General features: G+C 38.3%; 4 protein-coding genes across 5 annotated transcripts; 2 read left to right on the top strand and 2 right to left on the bottom strand.

The window, feature by feature from the left end:
• LOC106151315 (uncharacterized) lies at positions 1–3,021 on the top strand. The gene is made up of 3 exons (XM_013524528.2): positions 1–233; positions 932–1,168; positions 2,006–3,021. The coding sequence occupies exons 1-3, from the start codon at positions 158–160 to the stop codon at positions 2,530–2,532; spliced, it is 840 nt and encodes a 279-aa protein (XP_013379982.2). The 5' UTR covers positions 1–157; the 3' UTR covers positions 2,533–3,021.
• A 2,120-nt stretch (positions 3,022–5,141) lies between these two features.
• Positions 5,142–8,418, bottom strand: LOC106151813 (uncharacterized). Its single transcript, XM_086994213.1, has 2 exons — positions 8,181–8,418; positions 5,142–6,377 (listed from the first exon to the last, which is right to left on the bottom strand). The coding sequence occupies exon 2, from the start codon at positions 6,356–6,358 to the stop codon at positions 5,369–5,371; it is 990 nt and encodes a 329-aa protein (XP_086850339.1). The 5' UTR covers positions 6,359–6,377; positions 8,181–8,418; the 3' UTR covers positions 5,142–5,368.
• A 2,163-nt stretch (positions 8,419–10,581) lies between these two features.
• Positions 10,582–14,114, top strand: LOC106167701 (uncharacterized). The gene is made up of 5 exons (XM_087018805.1): positions 10,582–10,870; positions 11,945–12,128; positions 12,621–12,915; positions 13,256–13,272; positions 13,588–14,114. The coding sequence occupies exons 1-5, from the start codon at positions 10,613–10,615 to the stop codon at positions 14,112–14,114; spliced, it is 1,281 nt and encodes a 426-aa protein (XP_086874931.1). The 5' UTR covers positions 10,582–10,612.
• Positions 14,115–15,328: 1,214 nt separating this feature from the next.
• LOC106167700 (uncharacterized) lies at positions 15,329–23,868 on the bottom strand. 2 transcript variants are annotated; one of them, XM_087019219.1, is made up of 8 exons: positions 23,646–23,868; positions 21,084–21,240; positions 19,327–19,425; positions 18,851–18,952; positions 18,528–18,626; positions 18,117–18,208; positions 17,409–17,736; positions 15,329–17,186 (listed from the first exon to the last, which is right to left on the bottom strand). In XM_087019219.1, the coding sequence occupies exons 1-8, from the start codon at positions 23,666–23,668 to the stop codon at positions 16,173–16,175; spliced, it is 1,914 nt and encodes a 637-aa protein (XP_086875345.1). In that variant the 5' UTR covers positions 23,669–23,868; the 3' UTR covers positions 15,329–16,172. The 2 variants fall into 2 exon arrangements, with proteins under 2 accessions (XP_086875345.1, XP_086875344.1); XM_087019218.1 differs by lacking the exon at positions 23,646–23,868 and adding an exon at positions 22,795–23,589.
• Between the last annotated feature and the right edge of the window lie 3,794 nt (positions 23,869–27,662).

Raw genomic sequence — 27,662 nt, 5'->3', positions numbered from 1 at the left:
GCAATATTAGGCCTACTATGACAATTTTCTTTTGTCTTCGTAGTGTCCAATACAGAGACCTATTTTCATCATCGGACCATGCCGCACCGGGACGACCTTCCTGCTGAATCTTCTGTATCAGGATCCCAACAATACCTCCCCCAGGTACTACGAGACGATGCATCCGGTGGTAGAAACACCCATACTGATAGAAAGGGAGGATCCCCGCGTGGAGGCGGAACGCAAAGCCTTAAGTAAGGTTTCATTGTACATGTATAAGGCGAGGGGTAAGGGGGGTGGTTCGAGGTTTTTAAAAACGGCACTTTTGGTAAAAAAAAAAAACTATATAGATTCCATGCCCTTTCTCAAGTTGGGTCGAAAAAGAGGGTTAAATGTTCACGTTGTTACGGGAGGATTCCCACTTTGAAAGTTGCTGACTGTACAGCGTATATTTTATTCACTTAAGGAAAAGAAAAAATACATTGCACATATTGTATCCAATATCTCTTCCATTTTCACCTATATGTAATTTAATTTAAAGACCAATGAATGCACACGTTACTGACTTAATCAATTGACTTAAGTCATTTTTGGCGAAAAAGGGAAATTTGCTGTATAAAGGTTTGATGCGCACAGCATACATGTATATAGAGAAAAGTACATGTCTTCTTCAGTGAACAACATTTCCATATTTAACCACTGTTTACTTGTCTATTACTGAAAAATTGCGATAACAATTTAACGAACACAGATCTGAAATTACTATCCAAAATATCGTTTTTAATTTATTCACCTGTTCATAAAAGAAATAAATAAAGAATGATAATAAAACACATTAGCGGTGACACAGTGGCCTCAGTTACAATACATGAACTATACATAGATGGTTAAAAACAAATAAGCAATCAACTTGTCTACATACCATTTTAAGAACATGCACCTTTTATTCCAGCCCAGATGTACGAGGCAGTCCCAAAGGTCAAGGCCATGCATAATATCGTGGCAGACAACCCCTACGAGTGCTACCGTCTGATGGACAACTGCGGGATATTCAAGGCGAATACTTTCTTGGCCAATCACCCAGAGGAGTACCTAGCCTGGCTCAGCTCGCTGAGTGAGGAAGAAAAGGAAGACGCCTACCGTTTTCATAAATTGCAGATTCAGCTCATTCTCCTCTCCCGGGGTTCAGGTATGTTTTCAAATAGATTCAGAAAAATGCCTGATATTTATCGACTTTGTCTTTGAGCACTTTTGCAGTATCCCCTCACCACAAAATTCTTTAATTTTCATTATTTTCTCCAAATTGAGTTATGTGTTGACTTTGGGCATTGTCTTTTCAAATAAACCGGTTAGGCAATTCCTTTACTGATTTAAAAGTTTTTTAACTTCATACTTTGTGCCATCCAAATATTATGGCAGCTTAGGTCATTGATTGGGTGAATAATAACTGTAATTTCATTAGCCAAAGTTTAGTCAGTAAACTTCCAAAGAACAATGTTTTTTAGTTGAACAGCGGAGAGATTTATCAAAGTCAGCATAAAGGTTAAATTTTGATGGACATAGAAATTAGATAGTAATAGGGTGGTGGAATTAGTTCCGGATTTTATTTAAGTGATTCGTTTTTGCAATTCACAACAACTGTTATCAATTGTAATAGATAAATAGTCGAGACTGAATTCTTGGTACTACAATGTAGATGAGGTTTGACTGGTAGTAAGCAAGGGGTCGTCTGTGTTGTTGTCGCCTCCTCATACTAGACACGTGCACAGTTTTATAAATATTCCACAAGACCCCCTGGTAGAGATATTATGACAATCAAGTACACGTAAAGAAAATGATATGAGGCCCGATATTTAGTCTATATACCATAGATTTGATCAGGAAATCGAAACAAATCGTTTCTTTCGACACTCTTTGGCTTGGTTCTGCTCATTGACTCCTCATTGGCATATAATCTTCAAAGTGTATACAGCCATTAAAGCCATCCCATTATCAATTTGAAAAAAAATTATAATCTATTTTCCAGATGACACCAACAAGCAACTTGTTTTTAAAGAGTCAACCCACAGTCTCTATCTGGACGCCATTTTGAAAGTGTATCCGGACGCCACCTTCATCCACACCTACCGCGACCCCTGCGAAACTATCGCTTCTCTCTGCTCGATGGCCGCGACGTACAAAGGTCTTGCATACGATCCAGCGAGCCTTGACTTGAAAAAGATCGGTGAGAATATGGTGGCTATTCCACTGTTCCACAGTGGGTTGAACATGATGGCATTCAGAAAGTCACATCCAGAAGAAGAACACCGCTTCTGTGATATTGCCTATAGTGATATTGTCAAAGACCCCTTGAATGTCGTGAAGAGAATCTACGACCGCTTCGGGTTGGAATTAACCGCAGAAGGAGAAGCCATAATGGCGGCTTACATCAAAGACAATCCACAGAACAAATATGGCCGACATCAGCATTCTTTGGAGAGATATCAACTGACAAAAGAATATATTCTTGATTATTTTAATGAGTACATAGAGTTTTCTGAAGTTCGATGTTGAGAAGGTCGAATATAATGCTACTTCATTTTAGCATTATTACATTGTTTTAACAATTTTAAAACTATAGTTCTAGCACTCTAATCAGACACGTAGATAGTAACATTAGAACAGTTTGTTCCTTTTTTTTGACAAGATGTTAAAATTTGATAATACTGTCGCACTTTTGCACTTTCACTTTCATAATAATTTCTATAGTAAAGAAGAGAAAAGTTTATGTTTTCATTCTTCTTCGAGGTGAAATGAAACCTTCAACGTGTATGAAGATTCGCTAGATTTGTGCGTCGATACCCCTACTTGTTACAGATGTATATTTCTCATCTTTATTGCAGAGTTGGCGTTTTTTTCCTTTGACTGGCATATGCTGCAACTGTTTATATTATTAAATTTCTGTAAAAATAATGGCCCGATTTTGTCTTTTTTCTTCTTATTATTATTTATAATTTTGTGAGACTCGGAGGTTTGGTGTGGTATTTAAGGTTCGTCAAATCAAGATAACGACGGAGCGTGCTCCCCCCCCCCCCCCTTTCATTCTTGATACATGCAGTGCCCTACATGTAAATCTGTCGGTAAACTGTGCCAGCGATATTAGCAACAGCTACGTCATCAACCGCGATCAGACAAGTCTCACAGATGACCCGCGTCACAACTACCGCGATGGACGCAGCGATTCAGGAAAAAATTACATTGATCATCTTAAGCTGATTTACATCATACATAAAATCTAGCCTTACGGCGTGAATGTCTTAGAATGTTGAAGACAAACATTCGATATTTCTTTCGTTTTTAAACTTACCATAAATACTGTTACTGATAAGCAAAGAGCGTAAGAAGATGTGATTCAGCAATGTAATCTTCCACTCGTCCATACGCACCTCTTATCAATGCTCGTACCCTACAGGCCTGAATCGAATAAACATGGACCCAAAGAGCGAATGTCCCCGGAGGACGAAGATTTGACCATGGCGGGGCGAATGATCATCGAAACAAGAGGGTCACGTGCCTCTGCCCCACTCCTTCAGCTTCGGAATAATTAACCCTTACATTTTTTCCTTCTCGTATTTCTCAGAAGGCAAATTTTTTTGGTTTCCCTGCAGGGTATTAGTTCTTCATTATAAACTGTGAGTGAAATATCAAACGGCGTGAAATAAGGTTTTATATTTTAAATCTCCCCAATGATCAAGTAAATAAGTAAGTATAGCTCAAACAAGAAAGTTTTGTGTTTTTACTGCTCTGCTTATACTTGCATCTGAAAAACATCTTTGACAATAATAAAATGGATGCGCCTGCTCAAGTTGCTGTATTTTCCCCAACGTGAAATTACAAGAATCTAGCTGATACCCGTCTAAGTCATTGAACCATTATAAGAGATTAGTATTCACGATTTATAGAATCTCTATTTATACTATATTCTGCGTGAAAGTCTTATTTCGACAATTGCCCTGAATAAAATATTTGTGACTTTAACATTAAAAAATAAAATAAAAAGTGATTGTGTAGGAATCGTTTAATTGACAATAAATATGATATCTGTCACACATGCCGAAGTTTTACGCAAATTGCCGAAGGCTAGAAAGTGCCTTCGAAATAAACTTTACAGTTATACCAGTAATCAAACTCAGACTACGACCACCATCTTCAAATTGCATTAAGGTATTGCTAACACCTGTCAGTTGTCAACAGATCGCTGCAGTATGGAAGAAAAACGTAAAAAGGAGACTTCGGCTGATCTGTATAGTACTATATGCATACTTTGGCCACAATTATAGTGGCTTGATAACCCAACAAAAGTAAAAACAATAATCCTAAATGGTATAGATTTATTAACGCTTACTAAATGTATTTTCATATCAGTAAAAAAAATATATATATATAAATATATATATATATATATATATATATATATATATATATATATATATATATATATATAATTTTAAGACTGTCATCTCTCAGATTTATACATTCATAACATTCGTTACATCCACATACATTTGACCATACATTCGTTTTTTAAACATATCCATATTTTGGACAAAAATGAAAGCATACTAATATTCCATATAATTACTTTCATCAACCTTAATACACTAGAAGAACACAAATATAATATCTAGTGAAGTGCATGTATTAAATAAAAACAGTTAAACAAACCTTTAACCCATGTAAGAATACAGTCCCATACGTTAGGCCTTTTCTTGATAATTTCGTTATATAGACACAGGCCCGTAGCCGGGGGGGGGGGGTTTCGAAAGAACCGCCCCTTTTGATGGGAAAATATCCACTCTGGGTGAAATTTGATCTAGGTACATGAAGTTTTTTTATGAGAAAAGGTCCACTTTTTCAGAAAAAGAACCCCCCTTTTGAAATTGCTGGCTACAGGCCTGAGACACAACGATGGACATATGGCACACAGGATCTAAGAAAAGTAAACTCGTTTTTGGTGTGTTTTAAGTTTTTTAAGAAGCTGTGGATGGTAAAAAAAGCACATGGGGAATTTCAAACACATGAAGTGTACCTTTAAGTTCTACCTAATCTTGTTGCGTTTTCTGTACCTGCTATATCTACATGTGCATGTGCAATGACGGCAAATATATGGAAAACCTATAAATTCGTGATAGGTTTGTCAGATGAATATGCATACATATTAACAAAGGCAGATGTATCGACAAGAGTGAAATAATTACCATCCAAACGACTTAATTTTTCAAAATTTTGGATATTTTCTAAATTGCTCAACCTTTCAAACGTCGTATAAAAATGCTATTAGCACATACATCATGGTGCTCTAAAAATACGTCTTTTTTAGCGTAACATATGCATGTAACCATAATAACTGTCATCGTTCTTGTGATTTCCTTTCTTCCTTCCTAATTTTCCTAATTTTTTCCTTTTCCATCTGAAAACAAACCTTGCACTTTTTAATTCTATTGCCCATTAACGCTTCAGATGGAAAGTGCCTTTGGCAGAGCTCACACTTATGGTCTTCATCTAAATCACATTCTGTATACGGTATTATATTTAGCGGCAGGTATGAATTTCCCTCAAAATCGTCATATCTGCGACGGGATATCGAACGCTTGAGGTCAACGTAACGCCCAGATGCTTCTTTCAGCTGAGTTATGTTTTCCGATCTCATTTTGTCGTACAGCGCAAAAAGCATTGAAACACACTCGCATGCGTACCTGTTCGTATCCTTGTCGATGGGTCTATTGGTCCATCTTTTGAGATCTTGGCAAAAGCTATTCTCAAAATGTTGCCTTCTTTCGACATCGTCGGAATTAATTATTTTTTCATTTTCAAGGCAACTCGTCAAACCAATTACCCTTTCGCAGGTTTCTTCTACAGTTTGTTTTCGAGCGCGTTTTCGACTGACTGGCGACGAAATCGGGTTGTTTTTTCCTCTGTTATGCATAACTTGCAAAAGCTGTATATCTAGGACACCGTCAAGTTTCACGTGGTGTTTATGCCAAAGGATATCGGAATCCTCGCGGCAGTCGAACATCAACTTTTCGCGAGTGGGATCCTCGAGAATCTCGCGCAGCCCGCGATCAAAAACGAGCTCCCCGAGCTTGATGATATCAAACAGGAACACGTGATCTCTTTTCGCGATGGCAATTAAACACAGCTTTCCTTTTCTGGAATATTCAAAGCCATGACCATCGACAGCAAGATTCGGGCCTTCTTTACTCACGCTTCGCAGGGTTTCTAGGGCTGAATCTAAGCGCTCCTTGGTGTCAACCAAAGTGTACATGTACTCTCTGGCACCATGTGCCCTGGGTCCACGTGCACCAAGTGAACTAGCCGATGGATCCTTACTTTTGGACATCACGGATTTCTGAGATGACCTGTCGATATGGAATAGAAAAATAGGTCTGCAAGTTATAAAAGGAAGCAAATGTATATTTGACTAAAAAATTACAGAGTTATAGCGAGTGTCAGGAAAGGAAGATTTAAGATTTTTAAATCGAGGGAATACGCGCTTACCCCGAGAAAATTAGTTAAAAATGAGTGTTTGGCGCGAAAATTCTCTATACTTTCATTTCTATTATGAATCCCTGTTCAAATTTTCTGAAGTCACCAGATTTCTAGGCCTTTTGGCTTTTGATTAGATATCTGAACAAGATTGGCGCCACCTGATGTAAGTGCAACTTTATCAAGACATCCTATTATATCTTGACCCATTTGTACCATCACAAAATGCCTGTACAAAGTTTGTGAAGGCGTCTCAGCAAACAATGTGTAACAACTGTTTTATGGCGCTGCTGAGGCAAGGCCTATATTCTCTGAACAAGGTAAGGGTCAACTGCTTCAAATAATCTTTATCGGGGCATGGGTGCTTTAATGATTACCTTTATTAATTAGTGACGTGTATTTACCGCAAATCATCTACGTTTAGGCTAATATGAAAGTCATGTTTGCGCATGCGTCACTTGCAGATTAGATTGGCCATGACTCAGTAGCAGACAGCAGCATCATATTATATGTATTTGCATAAGAAATCCTTGGTCCCCTTTTGTGTTTTATGGGTTTTGTATATTTGTACTTTTACAAAACCATTACAAGAATTGCATCGCAACACACAATGTCCGCTCACACCAGATGGTATGCGACTAAAATCTCAACTGGTTAATGGCGCTAAGGCAGTCCTTGACTGTCGCTAGACGTTTGTTCCTTGTCCTTCAAGGTATGACAAAGTCACTAGATTATAAAGGCCTGTTAACATTAAATCAGTTCTCAGAACAAGGATGGCGTCATCTTATTGAAGTGCAACTTAATCAAGACATTGGCGTTTATTTGATTAGCTTTATATGGAAATAACTTGTTTACGCCGTGAATCATCACCGATAGCCTTATATGGAATTCACGTGCTACATGTATGTTCAAAGTCAATTCACGAGAACTTTCTGTATGCGGTTTGCGCATGCGTCACTGGTATCTTAGTTTGGTCATGACTCAGTAGCTGACGGTGAGATACGCAGTTCACGCACTGTAGCTGAAGATTTGGGGGAAATATTATTTTTTAACGAGTAATTTCACCTTTTCTTGCCATAGGCATTTTAACCGAGCGAATATGACCGGTCATACATGCATAAATGATCGTTCTTGTAAAATCTGAATGAGCAGTCTGTAAAAGTTTAGTAATTTCTAACACGTCTCAGAAAGGATTAAGAATATTAAACATCAAATCATTGTCACTGAACCTAACCAAATCCCACCATAGTTTTTCAAATAGTGTAACTTAAATAAATACCACAGTATTTTGTTACATTATTTCCCAGAAAATGTTATTTCCACAGATATTTTCTGCTCACTGTACATGTCTGCACCTAACACACCGAGAGGAAGGGTAGGTCATATTTCGACTAGAAATTAACAGAATGGGCACTTTATCTCATTATCTAGAAAAACCTAGAAAAAAATTTGTAAGCATTTTGTAAGCTCGATATTAACATACCAAACCCCAGTTTGTGTATGTTGATATGTAAATCATTAGCAGGACACGTTCTTTGAAGCATATGCACGGTTCAAGGCATACCGTTAGTGTGTCGCATCTGCTTCATCTTAAGGAATTTCAGATCTCATTTAATGAGACCATAAGCCCACTAATACCAGGAAATGTCCGTACAAAGATTGTGAAGGTGTCTTACCTTATGATGTATACCAATGTCACTGAAATCTCAGCTGGTTAATGCCGCTAAGGCAAAGTCTTTGACTGTCACTTGACGTTCGTTCCTTGTCCTTCGAGGTATGACAAAGTCACTAGATTATAAAGGCCTGTTAACATTTCATCAGTTCTCAGAACAAGGTTGGCGTCATCTGATTGAAATGCAGCTTAATCAAGATATGGGTGTTTGTATCTTTTGATTAATTCTATTAATCAATAACTTGTATTTACCGTAAATTATCAACCGATAGCCTTATATGGAATTCACGTCCACGTACTGTGTTCATAGTCCATTCTCGAGAACTATTCTACCGGTACATATAAGCGGACTGCGCGTGCGCCAGATGTAGACTGCCAGCTTATAGATTGCCATGACTCAGAAGCTGACAAGTCGCACACTCCCAGCAGGCATAGTTGCGTTGGATAAACGTTGAAAACAAGTTGATACATTGAATTGCCGTTGATCTACCAAAATTCAACGTAAAATCAACGTTGATCCAGCCTCGTCGAAACACCGTCATAATGTGAGGTTGACTCAACGTTGTATTTTGGTCATTGACACAACCTTGCAGACATGGATTATATTTTAAAATATTAATTGTTGAAAACGTGATACTTTGTTTATCAATACTGTAACTAACTTTATCAAAATAATAAAAAAAGTGTTTAAAGTAAAAGTGACAGTTGTTTTGTGTCTTTAGTGAACTAGTGAATTTTCTTTACTTGTTATTCAGACAGGTTGAGGTGACTGTGACTTTGTTACATATACAGCATTGGTCAAAAAGGTTGTCCCACCCCCATTTCGCGCCATCTACAGGAGATAATTGCAGTACGCAGTAGACGCACACGCTGTTAGGCACGTGACCTTTAACAAGCACACCCTAATGCTAATTGTGTGTGAATTTGGTGACATTTGATGGCGTCTTTTCAATTTTATAAACATTTCTTTACATCTGTAGAAGTCACAGTGAAACAGTCGATTTGATGGGGTACCTCTTATAAATACTAAATGGTATAAAATATGTATATTTTTACTTCTATTTTGTATTTTTTAAACCATTAATCACGTTAGACACTGTATCCGTAATAAAAAGCACTATTTCTAACATTTTACGGCTGTAAGGTTATCATTTGTAAATAAAAGTACATGGAATTGGGGGTGGGACAAACTTTTTGACCAATGCTGTATATATATATATATATATATATATATATATATATATATATATATATATATATTTTATATAAACCTTGGAAATTTTAACTTAAAAGCCATACTTTTATACCCTACACTCAGGTCATTTCAATGTCTTTTCATGCAAGAATGTTGTCTAACAACTGCATGGGGTTGATATAATGTTGTTATCTGACGTTGATACAACATTATTATCTGAGGTTGAGTCAACTTTCAAATCCAATGTTTATATATCCAACGTCTTATCAACGTTATGGTTCAACGTTGTTTCAATGTTAAAACAACATATTTTGCCCGCTGGGACTGTAGCCTTAAACCTGCGGGAAACGAGTTTTTTTCTTACCAGACACGTCACCTTTTCATATGCCATAGTCATTTTATTTGAGGCATCATTTCAGGGCATTTCCATAAATAACTTTTGTTGTGATTATTGACTGAGATGTCATTGTCTATGCCATGGAATAATAATAATAATAATTGAGAAAACTTGGAATTTTCATCTTGCTTCTTCGAGATGAAATGAAACCTTCAACGTGTATATAGAGTGGCTAGATTTCAGTGTCGGTGCTTCCATTTCTAACAGATGTATACTTCGCATTTTTATCGCATAGGTGGTATTTTTGTTTCTTTGGCTGTCATATGCTGCATGTGGTCATTTTATTAAATTACTATAAAAGTGATGGCTTTTTTTCTTATTTTTATTTATAATTTTGTGTGTTTTGGAGGTCTGGGCTACGAATCTCGAAAGGTTCGCTATGTTGCGGAAGTGTCTCGATTCCATAACCGATTCTATTTCGAGATACGGGGCCATGGAATCGAGACATTTGCGCACGTGCCCCATTTCTTTTTGATACGTACAGTGCCCTACATGTCGATCCGCCGGTAAACTGTGTCATCGATATCGGTTTCAGCTACGTCATCAACAGCGATCACACGCGTCTTAAAGCTGGAACGATTCACAAATACAACGAAGCAGACGGAAGAAATTACACCATCTAAACTGAGCATACATATATTCTAACCACATAATATACCATATAAATGTCTTATGTTGAAGACAAGTATTCTATGCTTTCTTTCGCTTTTAACTCACGGTAAATACTGCCACTGTTATGTGAAGAGCGCTGAATGTGATTCAGCAATGTAATCTTCCACTCGTCCATACACACCCCTTATCAATGCTCATGCCCTACAGGCCTGAACGAGTGAACCAAATAAACATGGACCTAAAGAGCGGATGTCCTCTCACAGAGGAAAGCCTGTTGGCCAAACTCTCCCCCGAGGACCGTAGCTGCCTGCTGTCCGACAACCTCACTGGCAAATGGTGGTACAAGGGATGGACCACATTACTGAAATGTTTCCGAGAGGACGAAAATTTGACCATGGCGGGGCGAATGATCATCGAAACAAGATGGACAGAGGTCCTCCAGAACCGACTGGCCATTGCTAGGAAACTGCCTCTCGTTGACGTATCTAAGGTATTTAACTCGAGTGACAAATGCAGCGTGTAATTGAATTAGGGGGCATTAAGATGTGAAGAGTCAAACTCGGAACTTTTCCCATGCAAAGAAAATGTTAGATACTCTTATATAAATTTCCAATAGGACTCTATAGGAAATTGGCCCGAAATCCTGTAGGGCCTCATAGGGCATATAAGTCCCATAGAACGGTCCTTTAGGACGTCCAATAGGGTCCTATAGGAAGTCGTAGGCTATAGGCAAATTCCGGATCGGCCCAATTTTACTGGGAACACGCTTTACTTTAACAAGCTTTTTTCGTATTAACCCGAATGTCGGTTCGACCCAGCCTGAAAAAAGACAAGCTTCAGATAATATGCAGGCAGTAACCTTTGGACGTATTTCAGTATAGCTCTTAGGCTACTTAATTCATGGGATATTGAACGGCACGATTACAGACAGGCCTCCTGTCTTCTCTAAAGAGGGAACTTACATGTACACCTGCATGCGAGATAAAAAGCAATATTTGCGTAAGGTAAATGTTTTCATTTTAAGTGGACAGACACGACCAATTTAATTGGGGCAGGAAATGTTAAATGTAAAATGTTTACAACAGTAAAATATATAAAAAAAAAGTATAAAATATATATAACTGTTAAATACGCAAGACACTGTTCTTCATTGCTATAAAATAAATATTGCTTTGAGAAAAGCAGTTTATTTCAAAACCGCACTGTTGCCCTTTTTGATTCAGATCATTCCTTGATGGTGATATAAACACAGAACAATAGCCTAAGAGTGCTTTTTGTGAAAGAAAACAGAAGACGGCCGAGGCAGTAAACCTACCGTGTCGGTGTGACAGGAATGGTAGTCCGCTGGGAACGTAGTGCGTTCCTCATTAATTTGTACAGGTGACATTTGTCCCATATACTTACCCCAATACTCCGACTAACCCTAACATGTACTTTCCACATAGGACCCCCGACTTCCATTCCTAGGACTGCCATTCCTGTCAAATAAGAAAGTTTCTTTTATTCAATGTCTTAAATATTTTACGAATAATATTACCTTGACGATTTTCTTTTTTCTTCGTAGTGTCCAATAAAGAGACCTATTTTCATCATCGGACCCTGCCGCACCGGGACGACTTTCCTGCTGAATCATCTGTATCAGGATCCCAAAAATACATCCCCCAGGTACTACGAGACGATGCATCCGGTGATAGAAACACCCACAGAAAGGGAGGATTCCCGCGTGGAGGCGGAACGCAAAGCCTTAAGTAAGGTTTTATAGTACATATATATAATTCCGCTGGCAAGGCGGGGGGAGGTTTAGAGGGTGGTTCCAGAGGTTCAAAATAACGGCCACTTTGGTCGGACGAAAGTCAGCACTGAATCAAAATTCGACCTATCTAGATTACCAGTATGTGCCATTTCTTAAGTTGGGTCAAACAAGGGGATACAACAGGCACGTCGTCGGCGACTAAAGAATGGGATAAAATATATATATATTGCATACGATTTAATTTTCTTTTTTTTTTGCGAGAACAACTAGACAAACACAGACTTGTAATTATTTTTGAAAATATCCAAAATATCGTTTTCATTTTATTCACCTGTTTTTTTTTTTTTTTTTTTTTAAGAACGTTAGCAGTGACAAAGTCGCCTCAGTTACAATACATGTACCATGTATAGATGGACAAAAAAGAATTAGGAAGACATCAACTTTTCTACATTTCACCTCAAGCACATCTACATGAACTTTATTCCAGCTGAGATGTACGAGGCAGTGCCAAAGGTCAAGGCCATGCATAATATCGTGGCAGACAACCCCTACGAGTGTTTCCGTCTGATGGACAATTGTGGGATATTCAAGGCGAATACTTTGTTGACCAACCACCCAGAAGAGTATCTAGCCTGGCTCAACTCACTGACCGAGGAAGAAAAGGAAGACGCCTACCGTTTTCATAAATTGCAGATTCAACTCATTCTCCTCGCCCGGGGTTCGGGTATGTTTTCAATAGAATCAGATATCTATCTGATGAAAAAAAGGGATAACAACTCTCTGTATGAGATTCATATATAACAATAAATACATTGTAAATAGCTCATAGACGTATGGTTCCATTTTACCACCAAAACAGCGGTAATCAAAATTATTCTTGAACTTGTGCTTGCCATCATACCACGTGGACCTTCAAAGATGGCTACCTGCGTAATAATCTTTTAAAAGGTTATTACAAAAAATGTCATAAAAGATTATTACAAAAAACAACAAACTTTAAAAAAAATGGTCTAACTTACCGTTGGTACATGAAAGTATGCATGGAAAATCGTAGTTTAACCCAAGAAAAAACATTTCTTCACCAAAACGAACAGTTGTTATCCCTTTAAGTTTGTGTTTCAGGGAGGTAGTAGTGGTTGGTGTGGTTTAATACATTTTGAAGCTCATCACAATTATATTTAATGTAAATGTGAGCCCAGGCTCCACTTCTTGGGACGGGTTCAAGTGTGACGGACATACAATAAGCGAAGGTTCCTCTATGTTGTGGTGTACTTCTCGTACCAGACACGTGTACAAATTAATAAACATAACAGCGAGTCGTCTCAAGTGAAGTGCAGAAAATGATATGAGCTCCGAAGCCTCCGATATTTCGTTTATATCCCATAGACTTGATCAGGAAAACGCTTCAAATGTCATGATTTTGCTCATTGGCGAATGTGATAATCTTGTTCCAGATGACATCAATAAGCAACTAGTTTTCAAAGAGTCAACCCACAGTCTCTATCTGGACGCCATTTTGAAAGTGTATCCCGACGCCACCTTCATCCACACCTACCGGGACCCCTGCGAGGCTATCGCTTCTCTCTGTTCAATCGCGGAGTCGTTCAAAGGTCTTGGATACGAGCCGGCGAACCTGGACTTGAAAAAACTCGGTGAGAATATGGTGGCTATCCCACTGTTCCACAGTGGATTCAACATGATGGCATTTAGAAAGTCGCACCCAGAAGAAGAACACCGCTTCTGTGATATTGCCTACAGTGATATTGTCAAAGACCCTTTGAATGTCGTGAAGAGAATCTACGACAGCTTCGGGCTGGTATTAACCGCAGAAAGAGAGGCCATCATGGCGGCTTACATCAAAGACAATCCACAAAACAAATATGGCCAACATCAGCATTCATTGGAGAGATATCAACTGACAAAGGAATATATTCTTGAATATTTCAAAGAGTACATAGAGTTTTCTGAAGTAAGATGTTGAGTAGAACAAATATTGTGCTATTTCTTATATATTACGTTATTACATTATATTTACTGCACTCCTAGCACTTTGAATTAAAAAAAAAAAAAAAAAAAAAAAAAAAAAAAAAAAAAAAAAAAAAAAAAAACATTAGAATAGTTTGTTACAGTTTTCGGACTAGATGGTAAGATTTTGATTAAACTGTTGCACTTTCATGAAAACTAATGCATGTAGATGCTTATGAGACCAAAGGATTTACCTCAGTGTTAAAAGAACCCATACAATCATGATAATATACATGTGTATCAATAACTTGTGTTGTCGCTTACGACAACAAGTTGCGATTATTAGTCATCTTTGTTTTGTTATGCAAATGATTTGCTCAGTATATATACGGCCAGCAGTAGTTCTGGCCGCGGCCACGTTTGTAATTGACGAGCAGAAGGCTCAGGTCGCCAAGTCTCAAGATTTAGTAGTCACTTCGGCAAAATCTGTGGATCACCATCGGGCGGGAAAAGCCACATTTCTCAGTACGTATTGTTAACCATTTGCACAACAGGGCCGTAGCCTCCGGGGTGGGCAGGGGAGGGGGGCAGCTGCCCCCCCTGGGATTTGAGGTGCAAAAAAAATAATCGCAAAGGTAAAAAAAATAATTGCAAAGTTGGTATCAATTCTGTGAGAAAATGCACTCATGGCCGCTAGACAATCATTCAACAATCTGTTTACAAAGGTGTACTGTTTTTAGCCAACTCAGTTCATGCTAAAAAGTCCGTTGTGTTGAAAAAATGACTGTACTTATGGCAAAATGAACCCACAATTTCTGACTTCTGATTGAACAATAAATAACAGTTAAAATGCACCAGAATGCAGTATTATACACACAGTTTTTTTTTCATTTTCCACACCGTGGGAGGGGGATCTAAAATCTGTGGGAATGCGCCCTTATGGAGATGGACGTGTACAGTAAGGGGGGGGGGGTGGTCGAGGATAAAGAAAGAAATAAACCTTGTGACTTCAGTTCCTTCTCTTTGTGCATTTTTTTGTCCGTAAGTATAGGCACTGAGCCTGCGGGGAATATGGACAATAATAACGGAAGTCAGTGCTAAAGAACGCTATATTTTACTCCATTTCAGTGACCCAAACTTAGCTTTTAACATACAATTTATGAGGGATATTGTAGATCTAGGTTGCTGACATTTAATCAGTGATTGTGATTCAATTTACAACGCAAAATATTCTTTGTAATAAATGATAACATTTATCATTAAATTTATTTCATCACTGTATGGAGTCAACAAGTACGAGTAATACGTGGCTCATAAAGATGTACTGTCATAGTCAGATAGCTTGTAATTTATACATTATTGTCTTTTATTGTATAACAAAAATACCACGTTAGCTACCTTATAGTCTTTACAACAAATATACTCGTATCAATAAACATCATCATCATCATTATCATTATTATTATTCTTATTAATGTTTTCAACATTTATTAAAGCATGTGTATATTCAGCACCTAAGTTCACGTGAAGTTCAACGTTTTGTTTATAAAACTTGGTTCAATTATTATTTATATGATATATTATATAAATAACCCTATAATTCATATACATGTTGTTCCTGCTACCGTGTTGTATGCAGTTTTACGCTGATTTGATGGCCGCGTACCACATACCGTAGTACTTCATGCAAATACTTATATTTTAAACATGGTATTCAAGTATTACTGCCCTGTTACTTTCTACCCGTCATCATAAAGCTATTAGTTTTTAAATTAATGTACCTCCCCCAACCCATGGGTTGACCTGTAACAGTTTAAAACATAAAATTCTCTATTTTTTAGATAAAAAAGTATTTTCTTCCAATTCAAATACCATATACGTTCCAACGGAGCCGTAGCAACAGTCCGAAAGTTCATTGGTCCATAAGTTCTATAATCCAAATTAATGCATGAACAAAGTGTAGGCCAAAATCGTACTGGCAATAAAGTAAAGTTCATCAGAGGCGCGCGCATAAGAATTTTCGGCCCAGTGAACCTTCAGACCAATGAACCTTAATTTGGATTCATGGATATGTTCACGTGTAGATATACGCGTCCCCTTCCAACTGTTCCTCAATTTCTGCGAGTTCCTTGTGGATGTCGTTTATATTTTCCTGTATCTCTGCTGTGTTGGTGACACTCTGCTCGCTGTCGCTAAATAGTTCGCTCGGTAACACGCTGGGAGAGGAAGTACTCTTGTTGTCATTGTCGTCGATTTCTTCTGGGATTTCGCTGCCATTTTCACTGTCAACTTTTTTACTAAGTTCTCTCTCTTCGGGTGAACGTTCGACTGAGATCTCTTCGCGGACGCTTAGGAGAGAACTTTGCCGGCTTTGTTGTGGCGTTGTGCTAAGACTTTTGTCCTCAATTTTTTCACTGTCAACTTTTTGACTACGTTCTTTCTCTTCGGGTGCATGTTCGACTGAGATTTCTTCGCGGAAGCTTTTGAGGGAACTTCTCCGGCTTTTTTGCGATGTTGTGTCAAGTTTTTCGTCCTCAGGTTTTTCGTCCACAACCGAGAATGAGCTCTGACTCAAAGAGCTCTGTCTTCCATTTTTTTCCGGCTCAGAGATTTGGGGAGAACTTTCCAATGTCTCCATATTTTGAGACTCACTTAAGTCTTTGTCGTTATTCCTCGTGTCAATTGACCTAATTTCCTGCGAGCCTTTATGGTCATGAAAACTTTCAGCGTTAGTTTTTTCGACGCGTTTGGATTCATTGTTACTTTCTTCACAGACTAAAACTTGCTCCGTGTATTTTTCGTGTGAATTACAGAGTTTTTCAGACTCCTTTTTCTCTTGCTTTTGACCAATGGCGTCGCTCTCGGTGTCGGCTGCTGTCGGCTTTGGTCTCGTTTCCACTTCATCAGCCTCGGTTTCATCCCACGTGGACAATATGGTGGCACGGCTCTGTTGTTCACTTCTTAAACTTTCAAAGTCGACCACTGACGTCGACTGACTGGCTGACTCATAGTAATCCGACAATTTCATTTTTAATATTTTCACTCGCCCAAGTTTTTTGGTCTCGAAACTCACCGTGGTGGATTTGCCCTGCAAGGAATTAAGATGAATATGAGCGGCCCTTGTACGGAAAACATGACATAGAATTTAATGGAAGTGTATTTTAGGAAGCATGGAATGTTTACAGCATTTATAGCATTTTAATATACGAATACAGTACGCCTCATCAAAAGCTCCAGTTTTTCTGTTTTTACTGCGCAATATTCTCTACGCTGAATAAAAACAATTAAAACTTTTTGAACTGGTATTTACCTGTGATGTCAGACTAAATTCTGGAACAACCTTGCTTGCACATGTGACCACGATGTCTTCCTTTGATTGGATAATTATATCATAGTCCACTAAAACCGTCACGGGGCGCTTAAAAGTCACTCTCCGTGGGTAAAACTCAATGATATCATTTAGGAAAGATTCCTCATTTTCCGGATAGATCATTCGGAAACATTCGGGAGTTGTCCTTCGGCAACTTACGGGTATTTCTGACTTCACGACCTCGGCAGACATCTCCAGCACTACCCCACACCGGAAGTCGACGGAACCTGCTTTATCTGATAATTTCATGGTGTGCGTTTGGCAAGACCTGAAACGTATTGAAAGTTGACAAATTCTAGGGTATCTCCTTATCACTTGAGCAAAAATCGTATAATTAGTTTGCTTAAAAGAGAGAGAGAGAAAGAAAAAGAGAGAGAAAGAGAAGGGGACGGAATGACGGACGCGTGCATCCCTCTAAATAAACGTATAACGAGTAGACCGAAACATCAACTTTCCAGATAAAAAGCAACTTAAAACCCATGCGCCCATTATACTGGGTAACAGTGGGTTTGACAGCGTATTTCGTTTTATATTTTTCTATCTTTATTGCCCACCGCAGTTAACAAAATCGAAGATCCGCCATAGAGGGTCATACCAATAATCATGCATGATGACAGCCTCACAAAGTGTCAAATCTTATAAACTTACTTCTTCAGGAAGTCCTTGGGTACATTCGCCATCCTTTCTATTAACCGCTTCATCTTAGCTGACTGAGCCAAGTCGAGTGCAGTACGATTATGCTATGAAACAAAAGGAATGATTGACTTTTTAATTGATTTACCAGTAAGTACTGACGGCTGGCTAGTAGACAGACAGATAAAATTAGTATTACTTGGTTGATTAATCAATAAATGAATTATTCGATTGCTTGGTTAATGAATTGACTAATTTTTCGACTGATCGGTTTACTTCCATATTGATTGACTGGCTGTTTGATTTTTTTAAAAACAGTTAAAACTGACTTACTGATTGGTTAATGAATTGATTTACATAAACAGGGGCGGAGCACGAAAGTGTCCCGCCCATTAGTCCCTTTAGCCACACCCAATCATGTCTTACCGTATCCCGGATGTGGACGTCGGCCAACATAAAGGTCAGCAGGTCGGCCGCGGCGAAATGGTCATTGACACTGCAGTGGTGAAGTGGCGTCCACTCGTCCTGAAAATAATTAGAGTTAAGGAATATTTAATAAAATTAAAAAAACCGGTCAATTTCACCAAAGACTTTGATACACAGGGTGCTGATTTACACAATAAACTGAGAATAGACCGAAAACTTTGACCCTTGACAAATAATTGATAACAAGGAAAAATGATAATTATGAAACAAAATAATTGATGAATTTATGTGATCATAGATGTAATATTAGTATAAGTCAGTACCCGGTCCCCGGCATCTATCCATCCTCTAGCTCTGATCAGCTTGTGCAGCACCTGTGCATCACCCCAGCGAGCGGCGTAGTGAAGTGATGACATACCGGTCCTCTGGAAGTCGTGAAGCAGTCGGTTTAATAATAATAATAATAATAATAATAATAATAATAATAATAATAATAATAAAGAGTTTTAAAATTTACACCTGGGCATGGTTTCACTAAATAGCTTCAAATCAAAAGTTGATCTGACCGTTTAGTACAAAATTTAGTCTACTTCAAGTCAAAAAAGATCTGTAGAACTTCTTTCATAAAATCATATCATTTATGTTACGAATACTTACTCGACACACTTAAAAGTGGCTATAATGCCATACTAATGATATTGACAACGTAGATTTCGGAGAGCATGACGCCAATACACACCAAATATGAAATGAGGATATTCAGTTTTATTTATTCATTTATTTAGTCAGTTTTACATACCGGTGTACTGATATTCGGGTTGGCATACCCCAGCAATAGCTCAGTAACCACAGTAGGGTGACGGGCAATGATTGCACACACCAGCGGCGTCAGTCCACTCTGGAAAAATAATAATTTCACGTCCATTAATTTCCTTAGGTGGGTCCAGTGGCAGCGACCATCTAACACCAAATTATCACAGATCTGGAACCGAAACTCGAAAGCATCGCGCATTGCAACCGAGCGCAAGTGTCTCGATTCCATAACTCGCCCATACTCGCCCCATATTGGAATCGAGAGTCTTGCGCTCGGTCGCAATGCGTGATGCTTTCGAGTTACGGGGCTCTGTATAATTTATAACATTTTTCTTCTGTGACCAGCGACACTGTCCAGTAAATAAAGTGGCTACTCTCTGGACAGTTATCCTAAGGACAGCAGAATTTTAAACCACTAGATAGCAATATCAGAGACAAACAGTATCCGGTGTTTGTGAGACATGCACATTACTTTATTCACAGGACAATCATTTTATTTTCTGGTGGATAGTATCCAGCGTTGGTGAAACTGGACTCTGTATTTTGCTCTCAAATTTTCAAAAATACCAGTAGTTCTTCAAACAACAGTTTAAATCAGAGCTACACCTACTCTAGTACTTCAATCCTCACCGTCAAGAGGCTTTGACAAAGGTTACGTAGGACTGATATATAGGAAACTTTCCCTCTGATTGCACTTGAAGTCCTGTGTGACGCTATTAGGGCTAATTGCTTTCGATTATTAACTTTAACTTGAAAAACAATGTACCATAATGGCCAAATTAGCTTTCCTTTACAAAGATGAGATCGTTAAACGTGCATTTTGTACACACTGGTTAGATAACATAAAGAGCAGAGGTATGAGTAGGCCTGCTCTGTTTTATAAAGGCGCAACTTTTCCTCAAGATGGCCATGACGTTATTGTTTGAACCACATGTTGAGGGGCCACCTAATTGATTGCAATCAATGCTTTTTAATTTTGAATGTTCAAGTTTAGACTTTTTGATGTTAATGTGGGTCATTTGTTACTTGAAATTTTGAAAATTATGTTTAACTGGCAGAAAGGAGAGAAAGAGAGAGCGAATTAAAATTTCACTATCCCACGGTTAAACTGTGAAACCGGATATTCTCAGAAATAGAGTCATCTTAAAACCATTGTACCGTGTTTCGATTTTCTGCTTCGGACGGCGCCGTCACTACTTAATGTAATCATCTTGAAAAATGGGCGCGGAAGCTACAGGTGCAACGCTGAACTTAGATCGAAGATCCCGTCGTCTTTTAAGACATTTTTATTGTCATTTAGTAAAGAGTAGCTTTCTGAGTACAAGATTGTAGGTTTTTGTGTGCCGTGTACCGTTTCTCAATCTGATTGTATATCCGATGTCAAGGTGAAGTCAATAAACAAACAGACATTTAAAAAGACTGGTGAACTCAGTGACGTGGGATGTTCTACCAGTGTGGACATGAGCGGTCTATATGACTGTTTCTGTGCTGTGCCACAGACAACTGAAAAAAAAAAAAAAAAAGAAAGCCTTGTCCTATTAACAAATCCAATATCACATAATCAGACCACATACCACTTTTTAAATCATACATTTACTCTCTCTCCCTCCCACCCACCATCCCTCCCTCCCTTACTCCTCTGTCCCTATAATCCCTCCCTCCCTTACTCCTCTATCCCTTCAATCCCTCCCTCCCTCCCTGTCTCCTCTTTTCCTCTTTCCCTCCCTCTTTCTCTCCCCTCACCTTATCCATGGCATCCACTTCATTATAAGACTTCATGAGGATCTCGTGCAGGCTGACAGCGTCACCACTACGGCACAGGTCCCTCAGCTGCTGCCTCATTTCTTCCTTCTCCTTCTCAATCTCCAGTTTGTCCCGGATTTGTTTAGCGTTGACTTTCCTGCAATGGAGAGAGAAGGGAAACGTGATAATGGCATCACTTTAGGACGATATATAATGTTGCTATGGTGAATAATAATAATAATATTAATAATAATAATAATAATAATAATAATAATAATAATAAATAGCTTAACTAACTATTTAGTGCCAGGTCCGAAAGTGGTAACCCTCTTAGTATTTTATTATAAATAGATGAATAAATAAATAAATCTCATTACTTCACAAGTCAACAGATCTATTGTGTAATTCTTAACGGTTTTATTGTATTTCACCACAGCCCTCGGTCCATTTTCTCCAATATCTCCAGCACATTTATATACATTACTATGGCGGATCAGCGAGAGGGGATTTTTTACATTTGGAGATATCCTCTTATCCTCCTCCTCTCCCTCAATATAATACGCAAAAAGTGACGAATTCAGACAAATTTTCCGATCTTGTTTCTTAAGCATTCTCATGAAAATGTCCTCGTCTAATTTTTCGTATATGATTAGAGAAGGGGCCAAATTATTCTGATCCTTCTGAACCCCCCCCCCCCCCCCCCCCCCCCGACCCGGATCCAGCACTGTGTAAAAGGCAACCGGGAAGTATATACCTTCCCCATTAATAGGTCATTTTTTCTCAAATCACGTCAAGAGAACGTAAAGTGATATCAGGTAATTAATGATTCACAATATACCTATACATACAGCGACTGGTTTCACCAAGTGATTTTAGCCCTAAAATTAGACCAAATTTCACGATAAAAATGGCCTACTTCAGTTCCAGCTAAGGTAAATCAAAAGTAGTTAAAATGCAGTTATAGTATTGGTCTTAAGCATACGCCACTTCTTTGGTGTCATAAAATAGATGTAGCAGATCTAATTAATTAAATTATCATGGGTAAACTAAAATGTTTCTCTAAAAGTAACTAAAGACACATTTTCAGACTACACTAGGCCCATGAAACTAGGCAACCCTTGATCATTTAGTGTCAAATGTCAGAGTCTCAATAACAAAATATCGATGAAATATTGATTAGGGAAATACTACAAACTGCGAACCGTTCAATATGATTGTCGGGGAAATCGAAGCCAGACCAATCACGACAACCCGGAGATTCACAACTGACTGGAGACTGTCCAATCTAATTATACATGTATATGGAAACAGGAGGAGTGAGAGGTGAGCCCAGTGATCTCTGACGCCAGGGTGACGACGACCAGATATAGCGGAATACCGAATACACGGAATACAATAAAATGATTTAGAATAACTAAATAAAGAACAGCACATTGTCCATCGAGTGTGCGTTTGTGTTTGTGTGTGTGTTTGTGTGTGTGTGTGTGTGTTTTCAAGAGAAAGAGAGAGAGAGAGAGAGCGTGTGTGTGAGTGTGTGTGCGTGATTAAATGTAAAATGAAGCAGCAACTGTGTGCGCGTCTGCGTGCATTCGATCGCTTATGCATGCGTGCATATGATAACCGTAGAGTTAATCGAATGTAAGCATTATCACATGTAAATAAATGTACATTTCTCACTTTGATAATAATTAGCTAAAAAACAATGACATACGGCGTGGGATCTGCCCTCCATTCCGTGCAAGACCGAGTATATCTCCCTTTCTCTCTCCTTACAGGAAAACTCATTCTCTCTGCCTGTTTGACGCCGTTTAAAGAATAATCTGTTTCTTTCTCTGGAAGAAGTCGGTGAACTTTGGCTTCTTCTTTCTCCAAACCTATAAACAGCTTTTCACTACACCTAAGCCATTAACATATACCACATCCTATTTTTTCCCTGGTGTATAGCCCCCCGTAGTCTCTCACGCATTTTCTTGTTCTTTTGGGCAGATGCCTGGTGAATTTTGTGTCCAGAAGATTGTGGTTATACTGGCACGTCGTTGGTATTGACTAGCATTGGGATGGTTTAGGTCAGCCGATAGGTCTACTCATTATAGTCCAGAAACACCCGAAACACGCCAAAATCTGGAGTCTTTAAAGTCAGTGTCAATGTTTGAAACCTACGGCCGGCAAAAAAGCTGCTTGGCAACCGTTATACACACGATGCGTGATAAATTAACGTAATAGTAGCCATTCATTCCCCCCAGTGTGGAAACTTGATACATCTAAAACACATGCTGGTGGTTCTAGGCATACTTGTGAGCTCATAAATCTGAAATCTTACCGCCCCTAAACATGTATTGTACATACCATGCGTTAACTACGCATACAGTCACCGATAGTCACTTAAATTTTGTTATAAATACACTTAGGTGGCTTAATACGATACGGAAACCGCCCCCAAACAAGTATATTTCTGAACTACCCTCATAATACAAGCTGACAGTTAAGGTATAAATATATGAAATACTACAGCAGTCTGGACTACGTATATATATATATCAGCCCTTCAACCTGTGTACTTACATTTGTCCAATTGTTCCCATCATTATTAGCCACTAGCCTTTTGTTTCTTTCTCCGTTTCCGCGAATGTATTGATCTTGTCCCTGTTATAATGTCTGGTTCACTCACAGTTGTTGTCGGTGGGACGGTGTGGACACGTTACTGTTACAGAGTACTGTTTGTTTGCGTTAGAGACATTATTATAGAGCACGAGCCTTCTGAGTAACCAAACTGCTGGTCGTATTTTTCTTGGGGGGGCGGGTGAAGGACGACGCACTGAGAGAAACATTAGGACATTTGAGTTGGTAATAAGATTTTGTTTTGATTTCAGTTAATAATAATAATAATAAATGAGGCTGATTTTAAAATAAAACACTGAAAAGATTTTTAAAGAGGCAAAAGAGAAGAAAATCGATTTACATTCGCCGGAGTAAGAATTAATTTCATATTAGTTTCAGAAATATCTTAATAATTGTTCAGTCATGTAAGCAAGCATCTGTTACTGTGACTGTGGGTTTAGGATTCAAATGTAACCTTAATCCTAAGGATTATCAATCATTGCCTACCACTGGAGACAATTGTGGTTTTCTGAATTGTTTTCTCGTTAAGTATTTACAATGTTAGTCCACAGTGACTATTTGTCACATTAAATAGACTCCCGTTAATCTTCCCCAAGTAATACAAAGGTGAATGCGTGTACCCTTGTCGTACCTGGCCATGAGACGCTGATTTAATCATGATTAATGAGGAATGAGGGATTTAATACGCATAGCAACGGTTAAGTTTGCGGTGAAACCGATCGGGACGCTATTGGAGCCCTGCTGGGTGGTTTGAGAATTTGGAAAGTTCAGTTCGACTGTTTACTTTTTTATTTCTAGATTTCTTTTTATATAATCATTCATTCATTTCCGCAAATTTGAAAATATTAAGCAATAACAACGTCGGTTCCCCTTCATAGTGAACCATGAAAATAAACCTTTGAGTTAAAAAAAATGTTAACCTGGATGGAAAATGTAAAACTTCCTTCATCTCAATGCCCTTTCTCCGAATTAGGGTTAGAAACGGGAGAAGGCGTGCTTTATCTGTTAATCATATTTCATTCAACAGAGTTAGATCGATCTAAGTAGAACGACTTTCGTTGGGAATGAGCCTTTAGTGTCATCCTGAGGTTTTAACTATTTTCTCAACGGTCACCCCCTCCCGTGATCCACCAGGCAGTATTCTAGAGGCACACATACATTTCTTGCTGAATTATAAAAGCAACTTAAATCTTTTATAGAAAAGCCTACACAAACAGAACAGCTGAGCCACTGCATTCAATACCCCGTTACTTTTGTGGTACGAGGTGTGTTTTAAAACATTGCGTCCCTTATCCCGATTGTTATTCCTCGGTAAGCGAGCACGATTGTAACGCGCTCAGAAATATTGATTTTATCAACAAGGAAATGCATTCAATGCGACTTGTATCGTTTTGAAGCGGTTCACAAAGAGCGTGCCAAAGTACCCCGCTTTACAAACTTGTGACAACATTGCCACAAAGGCTTAAAGAAGTGTAACGATTTTACTTGCATTTAAAGTCTAAAACGCTCTCTAAGTTAGGTTGCGTAACCTTATTGTTACACAGTGGGTCGTGTTTCAATGTAGGGTCCTGCAGAGGTCTGTATCATTTTAAACCGTAATGAATGATTTATTTGTTGAAAACCTAAGTAAATGTTTCGGATGTTCATGTCAAAAGTATATTCATTAGAAGCATTGTTGTTTAATTTTGGTCCAATTAAACATTTGAACTTTATAAAATCGTGGATAGCAATAGAGTTAAGACCCAGGAGGGGTGAGATTTGAACATTTATCCTCTTCTGTACAATACTCAAAGCTTAAGGCTTTAAAGAGAATAAAGGCAGATACAAATAGTTAAGCTAGCTGGGTCTTAAATATAACGTCAACATTATCTAATGAATCATCATTATCATTATTATTGTTATTTTGATAAAATGCACGCTTAAATGTTTCAATCCTCAAATTGTCAAACAAACTCAAAGTGTGCTCTCGCTTCTCCATGACGACAATGCCAAGCTTACTGAGCCCTTTCTGTGTACAATTCAATCAATTTTTGGTCAATTTTCGAGCCAAAAGTTTATTCCTTCATTCTTTTTCTGTCTGCGAGTATCAGCATTATCAGATAACCTCACAGCATCAAAAACCGGCTTAAAGGAGGAGTGAATATTGTCTCTGGCATCTAAGTAATATATTTACCAGTAGATCTTATATGTGTATTTTATTAGAATGCCAAAGAAATAAAAGAAAGCAAGAAAGCTCCGTTCGCCATGACATCGTCACAGAAGGAATATTGAGAAAAAAAGGCCCCATTAAGGCTAAAGACCCCTGGTGGCCTAGGTAGTCAACATAGCGCATGCGCTCTGACCCCGTTGACCCCAGGGTGCTCTAAGTACACACCGGGGTATTGACGGTACTTCCACTGATTGGAACACCGTGACCGAATGTTGGAGCATGTTATGACTTTTTAAACAAAGGGCAGAGGTCAAGGTTTTCCAAGCCTTGAGAGACCAGGTGCAATTCTATACATAGTTTTTACTTTTATTTCATTATTCATATGTCCATTCCGTTGGTTTAATTCAGTTTTATTTCATTTATTCGTTCCTTTGCATTTACATTTATTTCATATTGTCAGGACAAAAGAAATTATAATACCAAGTTGCCAACTGAATAATGTAAAAAAAAAATGAATGAGGACTTCTTCAACTTTGTCTGAATCGCGGTGTCAAAATACGATAATCATACTTAATTATGATCCCCATTATATAATGTACTGTATATTAAGGATTAAAGCTGAGATAATTTGAACTTTCTCAACGAAAACTTTATTCTCTTTAAGTGTCTCTTCGCCAAATATTTCTAGCCAATGTTGGACAAAAAATAACTTGCTGTGAAGTGCGTACGATTTTAATGCTGTTCGAAAAACCACATTTCCGGACATGGCCTCAGAAAACTGGAAATGGGTGCAATATTTGTTTTAGATAATTATCGGCAAACATGATTTGTAAAAAGCTGCTGCCACGGAAAAATGTGGTATGTTGAAGAAGTATTGATCCGTACTTCTGCGTGACGGTATGAAAAAGTGTTCATTAACTTGAACAATGGCAGAAATACTCCACGCGGGGCAAAATATAAATTAGCAGGTTTTTGTTAGATATTGTTGTAAAACCAGAGCACCGTTTCAGGAGGGGTAGTCATTGTTACACTGATAAAAGGGCAGCCTTTCGGATCGATCAGGCGTGCAAAGTGTTTTGATTTTTTAATGATGGGACGTGAAATGCCCCGCTATTTACATTACCTGTGGGGAATGCAAGCGCACGGGTGGAACAATGCGTTTGTTGATAATCAACGTTCTTGCGCATTAAAGCCCGTTTACACATCCCTGTTGCGCCGGATCAGACCCTCCTCTGGATCACTTCGTGTTCAGATGCAGCAAAACGGAAAGATGATTGTATTTTTAGCTAAAATGTGCCCCTAAGAAATGAAATAATGATCTAAATTATTGCAGGTTGCTAAAATGTGGATAGAGTAAATTCGAGACGTACTATACGAAACGAGCCGAGTTCACGTTTTCGTGTAAATCTAAACACAGATTTACCAACAAATTTAAGTCAAGGAAAGGGAAATTATCACAATATGTTATAATCTGACCCTTTGTCACTTTTTCATTAACTGTTCAAACGTTAGACCAAAAAAGCGTATCAAGTAACTAACATATACATCTCATACATATTCGTATTTAACCGCCCCGAATATGAGCACTTATTTTAATAAATAGCAGGTTCTCCTTGCACCACTTGAATTTCATAACTTGTAACTAGGTTTTCGATCAATGTTTTTTATATCAAAAATTCCACTGTAGATTGTTACTGCACTATAACTGTGCCGCTATTATTTATTAAATCACTTGATCCTTTGACATTAGACAATGATTAAAATTCACAAACGTAGAAAAAATACGAAAGTGCCTCACAGTTTTATATAAT

This window comes from Lingula anatina, chromosome 8 (assembly GCF_051362555.1).
Source record: "Lingula anatina isolate TDL-2025a chromosome 8, LinAna3.0, whole genome shotgun sequence".
Classification (NCBI taxonomy): Eukaryota; Metazoa; Brachiopoda; class Lingulata; order Lingulida; family Lingulidae; genus Lingula; species Lingula anatina.
The sequence above is the reverse complement of the archived record's forward strand: the minus strand, read 5'-3'. Positions and strand labels throughout refer to the sequence as shown.

Excerpts from the sequence above, each read along its gene's own strand:
- LOC106151315 (XM_013524528.2), top strand. The coding sequence starts at position 158 with ATGCATCCGGTGGTAGAAACACCCATACTGATAGAAAGGGAGGATCCC. Across the intron at positions 234-931 it reads GGCGGAACGCAAAGCCTTAA|CCCAGATGTACGAGGCAGTC; the intron begins GTAAGGTTTCAT and ends CTTTTATTCCAG. Across the intron at positions 1,169-2,005 it reads TCTCCTCTCCCGGGGTTCAG|ATGACACCAACAAGCAACTT; the intron begins GTATGTTTTCAA and ends TCTATTTTCCAG.
- LOC106151813 (XM_086994213.1), bottom strand. The coding sequence starts at position 6,358 with ATGTCCAAAAGTAAGGATCCATCGGCTAGTTCACTTGGTGCACGTGGA.
- LOC106167701 (XM_087018805.1), top strand. The coding sequence starts at position 10,613 with ATGGACCTAAAGAGCGGATGTCCTCTCACAGAGGAAAGCCTGTTGGCC. Across the intron at positions 10,871-11,944 it reads CTCTCGTTGACGTATCTAAG|TGTCCAATAAAGAGACCTAT; the intron begins GTATTTAACTCG and ends TTTTCTTCGTAG. Across the intron at positions 12,129-12,620 it reads GGCGGAACGCAAAGCCTTAA|CTGAGATGTACGAGGCAGTG; the intron begins GTAAGGTTTTAT and ends ACTTTATTCCAG.
- LOC106167700 (XM_087019218.1), bottom strand. The coding sequence starts at position 22,868 with ATGAGTTTTCCTGTAAGGAGAGAGAAAGGGAGATATACTCGGTCTTGC. Across the intron at positions 19,426-21,083 it reads AAGTGGATGCCATGGATAAG|AGTGGACTGACGCCGCTGGT; the intron begins GTGAGGGGAGAG and ends TTATTTTTCCAG. Across the intron at positions 17,737-18,116 it reads CCCAAGGACTTCCTGAAGAA|GTCTTGCCAAACGCACACCA; the intron begins GTAAGTTTATAA and ends AATACGTTTCAG.